The sequence below is a fragment of the Liolophura sinensis genome, chromosome 1 (genome assembly GCF_032854445.1).
Source record: "Liolophura sinensis isolate JHLJ2023 chromosome 1, CUHK_Ljap_v2, whole genome shotgun sequence".
Taxonomy (NCBI): domain Eukaryota; kingdom Metazoa; phylum Mollusca; class Polyplacophora; order Chitonida; family Chitonidae; genus Liolophura; species Liolophura sinensis.
The window spans coordinates 34,129,720-34,144,414 of record NC_088295.1 but is presented as its reverse complement, the minus strand read 5'-3'; the positions used below and the strand labels follow the sequence as shown (position 1 = coordinate 34,144,414).

The following is a 14,695-nucleotide window of genomic DNA, read 5'->3' as shown; positions in this document are numbered from 1 at the left end:
AAAAGCAAGTGGTACTATTGTGTTCTAATGGTAGAAAGGCATGTGGTACTGGTGTGCCCTAGCGGCAGAAAACAATTGTACTATTGTGCTCTATCGACAAAAAGGCAAGTGGTACTAGTGTCCTCTATCGGCAGAAAAGTATGTGGTACTAGTGTGCTCTATCGGCAGAAAAAAGGCATGTGGTACTAGTGTGCCCTTGTGACAGAAAGGCAAGTGATACTAGTGTGCTCTATCAGCGGAAAGGCATGCAGCACTAGTATGCCATAGCGGCAGAAAGGCAAGTAGTACTGGTATGCCTTAGCGACAGAAAAGCAAGGGTAACGGTGTGCTCTATTAGCAAAAAGGCTAGCGGTACTGACGCTCTACATGTGTTCATACGCTCACCATTACATTATCTGAAGACATATCTGTATCCGAACAGTCAACTTTACATTATATGATGCTACATCTGTACTCGTTAGTCACCATTACAGTATCTGAAGCTATACCTGTATCCGAAAAGTCAACCTTACATTATCTGAAGCTATATTTGCATGCGTTCAATCACATTTACATATACTTACTCCAACAAATGACTGGAAAACTGGAATTTTCCCTCCCGTTTACTACAGGCACCGTGTTTCTAAAAGAACTGACAAGTTCATGACAAAACTTCATATTTCGATCTGGACGTTTATCAGACACGGAAAAATATCAGATGCTTGTGTTTGTATAGTGGGTCACGCACTTAGGTATATAAGATAAACCATGATAACATCTGTCAGTTCGTGTCAAATCAGCAGTATGACACTTGCATATATCGCTTAATCAACATCTTATACTATAAACGTGCTCACCGAACATTTTCTTGTATATTTCTCTTATTGATTATGAACTGCACATCTGAAAAGGGTGATTCCCTTTGAATGTGCCTACGGTGGGTCAATACTGACTCCTCGGCCCCCAAGGCCCCTAGCGGACGTATTAAGGCCAAAATTCGCAAGACCAATTTCAAAAATAAAGTTCAACACAAACTACCAAAGGAAACATACATCAACAGCTGGGCATCACGGACGCTACTGTCAACCTACCCTCCCTGAGAAGCTACACATTCACAGGCAGTTGGGGAATAAACCACTAATGGGACTGTCATCCGTAGATTGAGGAATTCATCTGAACCGTGGACTCTATAGTTACGTGGGCTAACTCATTACACTGAGGCATCAGTATAAATATGACGGAGTTGAAACTATATGCCGGCACGTCAAACCTTGTAAAAGTCGTATGACAGTCCGTACCCGATAGTTATACCCTTTTTGTGGATTGTAGAAACAACGTTTTATTCTACTAGGCAAGTCAAGTGCCATGCAATAAAGTATATACATTCTGCCATTGTGGCCGTTTTTTTTACTTGAAACATCCTTCATGGTTTACGAGTGGTATAGGAATATCGGAGTTGACGCCTAGATTTCCACGTCGAACTGAACTTTTTCACAGCAGTAGGAATTTTCATGCCGCTGAGTAAACCATTGCAAGGATATCTTGTCGATGAAGATTATGAGAAAGAAAAAATACAGAAAGAAAAAAAAATGCGGACAATTCTGGAAAGCAGCTGAAATTCCAGAAAATGTGAAAAATATTTCGAATGGCACTAATGGGCTACCTTAGTTTTATTATTAACATCTGTGTCTAACATCGTATATTTTTTGTTCAATTTTGCCCAAAACATGTGTCGATCAATACCGATCTTTCAATCTGCGTAACTGGTCGTCCCCATGAAATGTAAAAAGCGCTTTTTTCTCAACTTCTGAACACCCATGGGTGAGGCTGTGTGGAGCTACATCTTCCAGAAAACTGGTACGTATATATGATTATGGCGTTACGACATTAGGGAAAGGAGATTAGTGTTTCAGTTAGATTTCACATGTAAATCAATATAATTAAAGACGAACAGTTTAGAGAGTAAAACCTGAGCAGCGACGACAATGTGTTAGCTGGCAAATTGGTCACAGCCGTGACAATAACACCCGTAAAATAGGGCCTCTTGTCAATTTACCTCAGGGTTTTATTCTAACTGGACATGTACTAGATTAAATAGTATCACATAACACGCCCTTTAGCACCATAGCTCAAGCAGAATTGGATTAAAAATGCAGTGCGGTTGGTGTGAGTTCAAGTGCAGCTAATGCTGGCTTCCTCTCTGGCTGATGTCATTAAGATGTTAAAATATTATTTTGCAAATTTCACAAAATTTTCAAATTTTTTATTTCGGAAAAAAAGTTTGTCTGTTTGAAATAACATTAATACAAACTTTTTTGATTTCTACTATTTTTAGTAACAAAAACAGGCACTTTTTCAATTTAATGGCAGGAAAACTATATTATCAAACTAATTAAGCTAGTATAGACCGCGTGGAAAACAATGCATAAATTGACTCTATTTTTTCTATATTTACTAATTTACTTTGAAATATTTTCACACTGTTTCCGATAAACTAGTAATAATTTTTTTCCAGAGTTTCACAAGACCAACCTACTGGAGAAGCTATGGCTACTTGTCGTCTCTTTCGAGGAAATGTGTTTCTGTTTTGTTCATTGTTACTGTTGGCTTGCCTGCTATGGCCAATAGTGGTTCATATAAAGGACAAGCGTTTATCACCTGTTACAAAGTTCAGCACAAAAGATTCTTTGTCTGGTCAAAAATCAAAGTTAGTAAATTATCGGCCAGTAAATTTCTCAGAGTATATAGATAGCCTTCGTCACGACATTACCCAACACCAGGCTCTGGATCCTTACTCCATTCCCAGAAATCACAAAGTCAACTCTTATGACTACTTATTTCTGATTGATGGCCGAAATATATGTCAACGGGAATCCCCTTTTCTACTGGTTGTCGTACCATCTGTGTTTGACCACCAAGAGAACCGCATGGCTATTCGAGAGACTTGGGGAAGTGTAGTGAGAACGGGTATGTGGGCTGACGGGACACTGCTACCACTGATAAAACTCATCTTCTTATTTGGAGAAAGACACGACCCAAGCTTGTTCTCCACACTAAAGGAAGAAAACTTGCAGTATGGAGACATTGTATTAGCCAGTTTTGTAGACAGTTACAGAAACCTAACCATCAAATCCATGGCAGCTTTGTATTGGACCACCCAATTCTGTCCTGACGCTAAATATCTTCTGAAGAACGACGAAGACACCATTGTCAATCTGCCACGGCTTGTCGAATTATTGAAAGATAAAGTTCCAAACTCCATTATTGGTCACAAAGGTCAAGTACTTAGTGTAACCAGAGATGGATATATAGAAAAATGGATAGTTTCAAAAGAAGAATATCCACCTGACAAATATCCACCGTACATTCTAGGAAACTTTTACGCCATTCCCAAAGATTTGATACCAAAATTATTCCACGTGTCTCAGTACATTCCTTATTTATCAATGGAGGACGTGTTTATTACTGGTGTTGTTCGGGTCACGATAGGCGCTGGGCTTCAAGGCGTAGATTCCTGTCTTGACCAGTGTGACTTTAACATAACGAAGGTAGCTAATACAGTTGGAATCTTAAGAATAAGAGAAGCTTGGGAGAACTTCTCCTACCCTTACAAAGATATGGCAATAAAATAAAAACTTTGCCCAACTAATTCTGGTTTTTCTTTTATCCTTTTTATATTTTTGAATTTCCGGTTGAATTTTGGCAAAATGTATTTCGCATAATAAGCGTTGGTGCTCCTTGGACGCAGCTCTCGCTTTGGTAGGTGAATTGGAATAAGACAAAGTGTCATGTGGTCTTTCACATCGGCTTTCACACCAGTACCTGCATCTTCCTCTTGTAAACAATTATTACCACATGGTGTGATGACTACAGATATGTGAGACATCTCTGCTCCAGGTAGTCCTGATAACAAACAATATTGCGCCGCTCAAACTGGCGTCTTGCTGACAATAAGTGGGCGACGGCGCACACGGAGCCGTTTGCAGGCGGCTAACCTCGAACCATCGGTAGATCCACATGACATTACACTGTGACTACGTTCTGCCACATAGATGGTGTCATCCACATGACATTACCCTGTGACTGTGCTGTGCCAGTTGGCTGGTGTCGTCTACGTGCCATGACACTATGCATGCTATGTCTGGTGCCACGTAGCTAGTGTCTTCCACATGACATATTGTACTGTGTCACGTAGTTGGTGTCATTCACCGCGGGTGTCTTCTACAACATATTACACTATGACCGTGTCGTGCCATGTCACTGTGTCTTCTACATGGTATTACATTGTGGTACCGAGTAGCTGGTGTCTTCTACATCACTGGGAGCGTTTGTGGCCTAGTGATTAGCACGGTAGGGCAACTCAATACCCAGGAAACTCTCTTCAAAGCGGTAGCTGTGAATCAAGTCCAGCTCATGCTGGCTTCCTCTACGCTCGTACCTGTGGTTGGTCGTGGGTTCCCAACGAAATGCTGGTCGTCATCGCATAAGTGAAACATTCTTGAGTACGGAGTAAAATACCAATCAAATAAATAATTTCCCCACTTAACATTACACTGAGTGATGCCAGTTGATATTGGTGAGGGGCTCCTGGGTCATTGCGCCGCGCTGGCACGCCAACCGCCTCGACCACGGAGATCCCCCACATGTATTACGAAACCTCGTCTTTAAACATTGTATTATATTGTTTTATTTGTCATTGTCCGACAAACATTTTTCCCTCTGTGTATGTTATAGCCAGCACTGTGATTGAGTCGAGCGTTCTCGAAGCATCGGTTTTTATGACTTCAGTGTCATTGTAAATAGAGCGTACATTCTGGAAATATGTATCGCTGTTGTAAACATGTTTACGATCAAACCCCCAGAATTTTCTTTACACTAATCTATAAATAGGTACGGAGTTGTTTTAGCTCACAGTCATTTATTCAAGTCCACTTCTGAGCAGTCATTTACTCAAGTCCAGTAGAGAGCAGCTATATTTACTGTCATACACTCTGAAGAGCTGGGTTTGAAGATATCAGCTTTTATTACTCCATTTTCTGTATGCAGCACTTTGTGAGATTGCTATTTTTTGAGACGTTGTTTTGGAGCTTGTATCGCTTATTGTCTTTTTGTGCAATTACGTACACTTCATCCCAGTTTCCGTGAAAGCTACTATATTTCCGAGGAAACATACATCGACAGCTGGGCATCACGGACGGTACTGTCAACCCAACCGCCATGAAATGTTACACAGGCAGTTGGGGAATAAAACACTTATGGGACTGTCATCCGTAGATCGAGGAATTCATGTTAACCGTGGATACTATATTTACGTGAACTGACTCATTACACTGAGGCATCAAAATAAATACTACGGAGTTGAAATTATATGCCGGCACGTTAGCCGTGTAAAAGTTGAGAATAGTCTGTTGTGTCGATTTGTGCATATCCGATAGTCCCTTGTTAGTTCTACAACATAATGCGATTGCTTGAAGTTCAGTTTATGGTATTGATTGAACCGATTTGTTTGACTCAGTATTACACGTTAGAGACTAATTTTTACCTATATACTGACGTTTTCATGGTATGGGTTAGTATGGAAGGAGGCTAAGGCCATTATCGCACCATTTTACTATGGTATGATTGAGCAATCGAACGATGAAATGACGCAATGGCGGGATGGCGGGATGGCGCGAAACGATAGAGCGATAGAACGAAGCTATGACACAGTAGCGCGAAATGATGACGCAGTAATGCGACACGATGACAGTAAGGCATGGAAAGCTGATGGCCTTCACCGGCTTCCATAGTTTAGAGGTTACAAGCACCAGGCCAATCGCCTGAGAAAAATGCCTCTCGAGGAGTGGGACTGCGAAAGACAAGAGAAAGTCACGCAGTTTTCCATCTTTAGCTCAAAGACATCACAAGGCGAGACTAAGGAAAAGATGTGTAAATGATGCTTTACTGGTGCTCATAATTCGTGCAAATTTTGTCATTTTGAAGGTTAGTCCAATGTCCAATGTCCAACTAATCCAACTAATTGACAAGAAATCCGTATCCGTACCCATTAATTAGATGTGAATTACTGGCGATTATAGGTAGATGTGTGACAACATCGTATGGATTTGTGAACTTTAACTGGTGAATAAAGATTGTTTTTATCTGTATTTTCTTAATTACCCTGACAAAAAGTAATTAATAACAGACCCATACTTGAGTGGTGTATACACTTATATACTGCACGCTGGTATTAGTGCTTTTCAAATCATTGCTTGTAAAGAGCTGCTGCCATGAATCAAGTGACCAGCTTCTTCATGTATTCTGCCATTAACCCGATAACCTATGGCTATATTTGAGAGTTTAAACCCAGTAGAGGGCCGTTAGCAGATTTGGTGTATATGTGTTTCAGAGTGGGTGTTTGTTATTATGTCTGACCTAAAGCAGATGGAATTCAGATTTCACAAAGCTTGTTGTAGTAAACAAATCTAAAGTTTTGACTACTGTATTTTACTCGTCCAGTAAGAGTTTTATTTGACATTAAGGTTTAATGCACGTGGTTTAACACTTGACATGTTGTTACTTCAAACAATTTCTACTGACCATGAGGCTGCATAGTATATCGTTTTGCACTAGGCCCTGTTTTATTACCAGGCTGAGCTGTAGCTGACTTAATATTTCTCAGCTTCACTTTCACGTGTCGCTGCCCTTTTCAACAGTGACTGCATTCGTCGAACATCTTTAACAGAAATGACAAACTAATTCTGTATGAATGAATGAATGATTATGGATTGAAGAGTTCCGCTTAAATAACTCTTGTTAAAATTACTGATATAGTAATCTATATGTGAGTTCCCACATCTGCACGAAAATGACAGAAACAGCTGCGCGGTTGGTATATTGAACGATCTTATATCACTGATCTTGTAGAAATTCAACTAAAAAACCTCAGTTAGCTGTCAAAATGCGACATATAGTCTGGGCTACTGCGGATGTGGCGCTAAGCCATAATCATTCATTCCGTCAGATGGCGTAATCAAGATGTAAACATTCACAGGTTTTTGAGTAAAAATCTATGATACACACAGCACTTGATGGACGTCTGTGTTGAGAAAGTGTATTTCATATAAGGCATGCCCATGTACTACACCACATACATTGCAAACAGCTGTAGCACACCTCTGCATTGTCAGACAGTATGCTAACATTAGTATAATATTCTTGTTGTAGCACCTACTTGTGTAATTTTCGTTTTAGAAATTAGCTAATTAATCGTTTATATTAAAATTGCTTTAAGTTTGCGTGTGTCACGTATGAATGGAAAACCAACCAGAAACAACTGAAACCCAGTGAAAATTAGTTGGTCATACCGTTCAATTTAATATTTGATTAAAATTTCTCTCAATATTAAAAAGTTGAAGCCGGTGTCTTCGCCGTGGGGTTGGGTGGGGGGGGGGGCGCTCACTGGGAGCTCTGATAATGTAACCAACAGTTATAATGGAAATTACGTTACATCCCCAAGTTAACAATCAAGCAGGCAATCCAACTTTGCTCTCACTATTGCCAACAAGCCTCTGACCAATGACGTCATGGCATCAAATCCCGCTCTCCTTGCTTCGGCTGTGATTTCAAGGGAGGAAGTTTTTATTCAGAAACCTGACGAAAAGTGGTGGTTTACTCCAGGCACTCCAATTTCTCCCATCCTTAAACTAAACGCCGCAGGATATTTATTTATTTATTCCATTTGTGTGCAATGCCATACTAAAAAAAAAAAAAAGAAAAATGAGGGGCCCTCGTGGCTGTGAGTTCAAGTCCAGCTCATGCTGGCTTCCTCTCCGGCAGTACGTGGGAAGGTCTTTCAGCAACCTGCGGATGGTCGTGGGTTTCCCCCGGGTTGTGCCCGGTTTCCACCCACCATAACACTGGCCGCCGTTGTATAAGTGACACATTCTTGAGAACGGCGTAAAACACCAATCAAAAAAATAAATAAATCAATCAAAAAATGATTTTTCCAGACCAGTGGAGGCTTGGATGTACACGTTTGGGGTTTAAAACGGGTATGTCATGCGTTTTTCACTTTATTACTGTAAGATATGAGAAAGATGAGTTACTGTGAACAAGGGACCGGAGGGCCTAGAGTGTCCGCCTCGTAGTTTTGAATGAATGAATGCTTAAGGTTTAACGTCATACTTAACAATTTTTCAGTCAAATGCAGACGGCTCGTAGTTTCAAGATTCAAGCACGTGATGAGTCATGGCCATGATATTAAAATTGTCAAGTTTTATCCTGGCATTTCTTGCAGTCAATGAATCTTAAATCGTAGAAAGAATTTACGATTAAAATTATTTTTATCCACAAACACAGAAAGCACTTCTTAACCCAATGTAATCAAGACACTTTAATTCTGATGAGAGAGTATGCCATTTATCTCTTTCACTTCTGTGAAATGGGAATAAAATACACATGAAAACATCGTTGCCGTCAGTATCATATGAAAGATGTTTCATGTTTTAGCTGTCCGCACATGTAAGTAAGAAGATTATCACTATGTCAGGGGCTTAATACATGTGCAAGAAACTCGTTCTAGACATACTTTCATAAAATGTCTTAAATATGTATTTCGTCACTATAAGTCACATTTTTGGGCGTAGTAGCCCAATGATGAAGCCTTGTAAACGATATATTTGTCAGGCGTCCGGTTTTAACTTTAACGAAAATGTTTGCTCCATAGTTTTTAAATAGCTGCTTATTTTATTTTTTCGTTACCCTTTTCATCGTTTGACCATTAGAATGTCTTGTGTGGTTTGTAGAGTTGCTCCGGTCACTCGACGTACAATATCAGTAATAAACACGTCCTCCATGGATAAATACTTCCCAATCAGATTGCTCGGAATGATGTAATGGTGACCATAGATGTATGGCGGGTATACATCGCCTGGGTATTCCTCTTTTGACACACCCCATTTAAACAACTCGTCCCTAAATACTCGAGCACCTTGACGCGCAAATCCAAATACAGAGTTTGTCGAACTTTTGTTCAAGACGTGTAGAAGCCGGGGAAAATGGACATTGGTGTCTTCGTCGTTATTTAGCAAATATTTTGCGTCAGGACAGTATCGGGTGGTCCAGTACAGAACTGACATATATTTGATGGTTAGGTTTTTGTAACTGTCCACGAAATCGGCCAAGACAACGTCTCCATATTCCATGCTTTCATTCTCCAGTTTTCCAAAAATATTCGTATTAGAAGTCATTCCAAATAAAAACACAGGTTTTATCACTGGTAGTTTCGTGCCGTCAGCCCACTGACCAGTTTTGGTCACACTTCCCCAAGTTTCCCGAATAACCCAGCGTTCTTCCTGGTGGTCAAACACAGACGTTACGACAATCAGTAGAAACGGAGGGTCACCTTGACACATTTCCCGACCGTCAATCAGAAATGAGTAGTTATAAGGGTTGACTTTGTGGTCTCTGGGAATGAAGTAAGGATCCAGAGCTTGGTGTTTGATAATGTCCTGCCTCAATTTCAAGACGTAGTCGGTAAAGTTTGCGGACTGTTCGGGTTGCGTCACTAAAGGCGTTCTCATTGGCATCACGGTGTTGACAAAACTCGTGGCTATTGCTCGCTTGTTCATGACGATGTTGGTATTGGTGCCTATAGAATGACGCCAGGGAAGAGCGCTCCACCAGACGGACTAAACTGTCAGTAGTAGGGAAAACAACACCACCACGAAGCATCCCATGGAAAACCGTATCGGTTCTCTGCCTCTCTGATGTTGGAAAAGAGTTTTCTTGCCCAAAGCACATTCAATTAAATTGGACGAGGAAAAAATATCCTTCCAATGATAAATGTGTACCTGGTTATAGCATTTGTAACGTCACAGCCTTCGATTGTAGCTAACAGAATGTCACCTGCACCTATTTAAATTTCAGACCTTCTCGAGAATATTGTAGTACATTAATAAACAATATAAACTAAAGAATTCGAAGGTCAATATTTGATTGCTTATAATGTTAGACTGCTGAGTACATAAACCAACCATCTGTACGTTAAGCTGTATCTACTGACAAACATCCGGTTTGTTGACCGAAACTACATATCTATTAATATAATGTTGAAAATAAGTTTTTGCACAAAGACTAACATTCAGTTTTAACCTAGGCAACCCAGTGCACTGGAGAGTGTTGGAGGAAAACACTGGCTTTCTATAGAAGGTAGTGGCTTGAAAATAAAGTCTCGACAATAAGTTTAAATTGTAGATGTATAAATTCAGCTCCTATGCATGACGAAGATGCTGGTCAATGGCACTTGCCACATTGCCATCCGTGTTTATTTTCCTCTCACTAGAAAAGATCTAGCTGTTGGGAATTAAGTTCAGTGGAGTCTGATTGCGTTGTAGCTTAATAGATAACCGCCTCTGTTACCCACTCCCTACCCTCAATACCTGATATCAGTTCGGGATCTGAGTCAGATTGCACCCCGCTTTACCAAATAACCGCCTCTGTTTTCTCTCTCCCCACTTACTTGATATCGTTTCTGAATATCATTCGAGCCGGACTGCGCCCCACTTTAATAAATAACACATGAAAGCTGATATAGTAAATGACAGACATTTAACCTGGCTTATAGATAACGATGAGTTTTTGTGACTTCAGATGAAATCCTCTACAACACTTTCTGCACGTGGCTGTTTGTTCAAGTCCGTAGGTTCCTGAATGCAAATATTGGAACCCAGAAAGTAAATTTTCATCTACTTAATTATACTGTTACATAGGCGATATCGATTGTATTTAACTAAACACTTCTTTTTGCACCCTTTTTAAAGCAAAAACCTTTGTGCACAGCTGATGAACCTGACTTAGAATAAGATATTCAAGGCTTTAGTCTGTATAGTGAATGTAAATTATCTACATGTGGTGCTTATTACTGGTCACGATTAATGATCTGTATCACACGCTTCAGCGCGAGACAGGCGCATGGAATTGTCACAGAAAAGTACGTAATTTTTTTATTATTATTTATGGGTGTTACTCGTCGTGCACATGACAAAACTTCCTTACTTCGAGCTACACGCAGCCATCAAATTAGATAGACTGGCGTTGGATTACTACACGATGTCTCACTGGTTCAGGGATTGTCTTCGGAGACAACTCATTGAAATACTGGCAATACTCTACAAAGTTCTACTTATAACTTACTTTGGGAGGTTTAACTTAATAGGACGAAATGCATCATTCATCAAACCTCTTTGTGTGTTAATATATATAATATACATAGAGTGTAAAACCAAAGCAGCGACGACAGTGTGATAGCTTGCAAATTGCTCACGCGTAACCGGTAAAATACGGCCTGTTGTCAGTTTACTTCAGTTAGGGTTTTATTTTAACTGCTCATGTAAATACTTAAATAGTAGCAAATCACACACCCCTTAGGACAATGGCTTAAGCAGAATTAGCTACAAAAAATTACAGTGATGCTTCAAAGCAATACGGCTAAAATATACGAATGCATTATATATCAAATAGCTTATCAACAATGGTCTTAGCGGAAGTTTAATTAATGAATTAATGAACTCGGCATTGTGCCATATGGAGAGGATTCCAACCATACATATTCGCTTATTCTAGCGAGAACATGTTAGACCCAGGACACAATGTGGATTTCGACGTGAGAATGACAACATCTAAAATGAAAGAAAAAAAATACACATCTTAAGCCGGGGTTGACGCATACTGTTTACGGCATGATTCAAAATCGAGAGTCAAAATATTAGTCACATGCATTAGACTGTTTTTACAGGATAAATATAGTTAAATATTCCTGATAAATCTCATTAAATAGTATTGATTTAATTAATTAACAGGTAGGAGAAAACTTTAAACCGATGAATGTACCTGTCAAAATTACTTACACGTACCCATTTAAGGCTCATGATGTAAACTATGGAACCAATTTTCTAACGACATAAAAATTGTCATTGGACAATTAAAATTACAATTTTAAAAGGAAACATCAACGAATTTTGACTGAATTTCAGTTGTTTTCAGATGTTTTTTTTATAAGCATACGAATGGCGCCTACTGAAGCCAGTGTTAATAAAAATGATTAATTAATTTATAAAACAGATGTGACGAATGAGGTGCATTTAGGCGGTGCCACAACAACCTGCCCAACACTGTAAGGCAATGAGATAGAGGTGTGTTGAAGTTATTGTCTAAAATATATGTGAATACCTTACATCTGAGACTTTTTCTATACACTTACATCCATCATGTGGATTTGATTGTTATTTTCAAACCTATATACACGAATACGGAATCCGTGTGTACAGCCTACACAGCAGTGTTTTGACAGCTGACTCATTAGAATGAGTATTGCTATGAGTAAATATGAGTATATGAGAGTATATGAGTAAACCAGTATTGCTGGTCGAAGCCGTATGGTGTTGCTCAACATACATGTTAGCTGTTCAGCTGTTTTTATGCCATAAAAGTTGGAATGTAAGCACTTACATATTGCAGAAGAAAAGTAAAGTTATCTCAAGATAACATGGTGAAGTCGTACTCAAGCAAATCGTACTCAGCTTCTTAGTCGTACCGAGCTAAGTCTACCAGGCGATGGGCAGGTCATAGGAAGTAATATATTATACAGACTACGCTATTGTGCATGTTACATTTTATTAATCAAAATATTTACTTGGATTTAGACTACATGAACACTGCACAACAGTCAACTACCGGTACTCAGTATTCACACATGATGGACGTAAATGTTGTTTGAAGGTCTTTCTTATACGGAATACATTATATACAGTGTGGCAAACAATGTTACTATGTTGTTGTTGCAGCCCCTACATGAACCGCATGTGTTACTGTAAATTATAGTTAATTAATGGGTTATAATTAAACGGATTTTAGTGTTTGCGAATCTTAGGAAAACAGATCTAGGAAGGACTGAAATCCAGTCAGTATTCGTTGGCCTTCAAGTCTTGCAATCAGAGAATTTTCGTCTTTCGGTTTGAATTGTTAATTAAATAATGCATGTAAAAGGCAGCAGCATGGAGAGTGCACCAAATCACCGACAACAGTGTGGTAGTTGACAAAAAGTCACACGTTACTTGTGAATCCGGCCTGTTTTCAATGATAAATACAATTTAGACCTGAATGATCAATACACAAGAGCAATCTGGCTTATCACTTTTTTCTTGTCATATCTCTCTGTTAACCGGACAAGGAATCTGTTTTTGGCAGATAGATGGATAAAAACGAACCACTGGGTAATACGTCATACTTTCATCATTAAAAGTTTAATCACCGATTAATGTGAAAATCTTCTTGGCATAAAGAATTTGATTTTAATATATCCCACATTAGGTATAAATCCGAGGGCAACATATTCGTTTTTGAAATCAGTCCTTTCGAGGAAAAGTTACAGGAGACAGGTTCTGCTTGTAGAGAAAAGGTAAATCCAGGAATGTTCTCAAGTTCCGCTCCGGTGGACAGGCTGAGGAAGCCCGTTATAAATACATCCTCGATCGGAAGAAATGGCAAATACAAGGACGCGTTATAAAACAGAGGCACTAATGGGCCGGGAATGACGTAAGCATTGCCTTGCGCGTAGTTTGGGTAATAGTCAAATGGGTAGAGATCTGTTCTCACATTCCAACGGCCGTATCTTAGAGCTCTCGAATTACTTTCAATTCGTCCTAGAACTGAAGAGGGAATTTCTGTCAGCACAGCAATAAGATTCGGAATGTTAATGAAAACGTCTTCGTCAGCCTTGAGGACATACCTGACTCCAGGACAATATTTAGATACCCATAGCAATGCACCGGTTATTTTAATGGTTAAGTTGAAGTAAGTGTCAATAAAATCTTCTTGTACAATATCCCCATAGGTTTCTGCTTCGTATTTTAAAACGACATTCGTTTTCACGGTTGGTATCGTTCCAAACATGAATATCAAGGCAATTTTCGGTAACGTGGATCCGTCCGGCCATACAGAAGTTTTGGTAACACTTGCCCATGTGGCCCGTATGGCCTGCCGTACCAAGGCGTGGTGATACACTGACGGCACGACGATCAATAAGAATGGGGTGGAATTTCGGCAAACCGTCACACTCTTAATCAAAAAGTCAAAATTGTGCGGATTGACCACGTGGGGACGGGGTATAAAGTATTTGTGATCTGGATATCGCAACCGCTGATCTTCTGATTTTGAGTGACGTTTCACACTCTGTATATTTTGGGGCAAATACAGGAGACTTTTCCTGATAGTAAGAAATTGTGTCCTCTGGTCGAAAAGAGACCACAGCCTACCGGAAATGATGATAAACGTTAGGCAGCCAATTAACCCCAACAGATTTCTACAGGTATACCTCATCTTCAGTCCTCTTTTGCAGATAGCCCAAGGAAGGCGAAGCGGTATCTGTGCACCTGGCGATATAACAAGTCTCTGGTTACTTTCATTGCGCTGAATTCTTTAACTTCATAAAAGTATCTATTCAGTCAAAACGAGAATAAAAGAATTTAGAAGGTAACATTTTTGAAACTTATGAGAAACTGTGTCAAAAGCGTTTAAACAAACCGCGCCAAGCGGTAACCGCTAACCACTGAAGTGTGTTTTGGAGCAGGCCTCCAGCTGTTTACTTAGCTGTGGTGTAAACACTCTCATCGTTAAAGGGGGTTGTTTGATATCATTCCTCAGGCAGATGTTTCAAGGCCTTCAAACTCCCTTCCCA

The 14,695-nt window shown here is 39.7% G+C and overlaps 1 protein-coding gene across 1 annotated transcript; it reads left to right on the top strand.

The window, feature by feature from the left end:
* The first annotated feature begins 1,780 nt into the window (after positions 1-1,780).
* On the top strand, positions 1,781-11,671 carry LOC135480688 (UDP-GalNAc:beta-1,3-N-acetylgalactosaminyltransferase 1-like). The gene is made up of 4 exons (XM_064760630.1): positions 1,781-1,836; positions 2,495-3,599; positions 9,617-9,657; positions 11,584-11,671. The coding sequence occupies exons 2-4, from the start codon at positions 2,526-2,528 to the stop codon at positions 11,669-11,671; spliced, it is 1,203 nt and encodes a 400-aa protein (XP_064616700.1). The 5' UTR covers positions 1,781-1,836; positions 2,495-2,525.
* Positions 11,672-14,695: the final 3,024 nt, after the last annotated feature.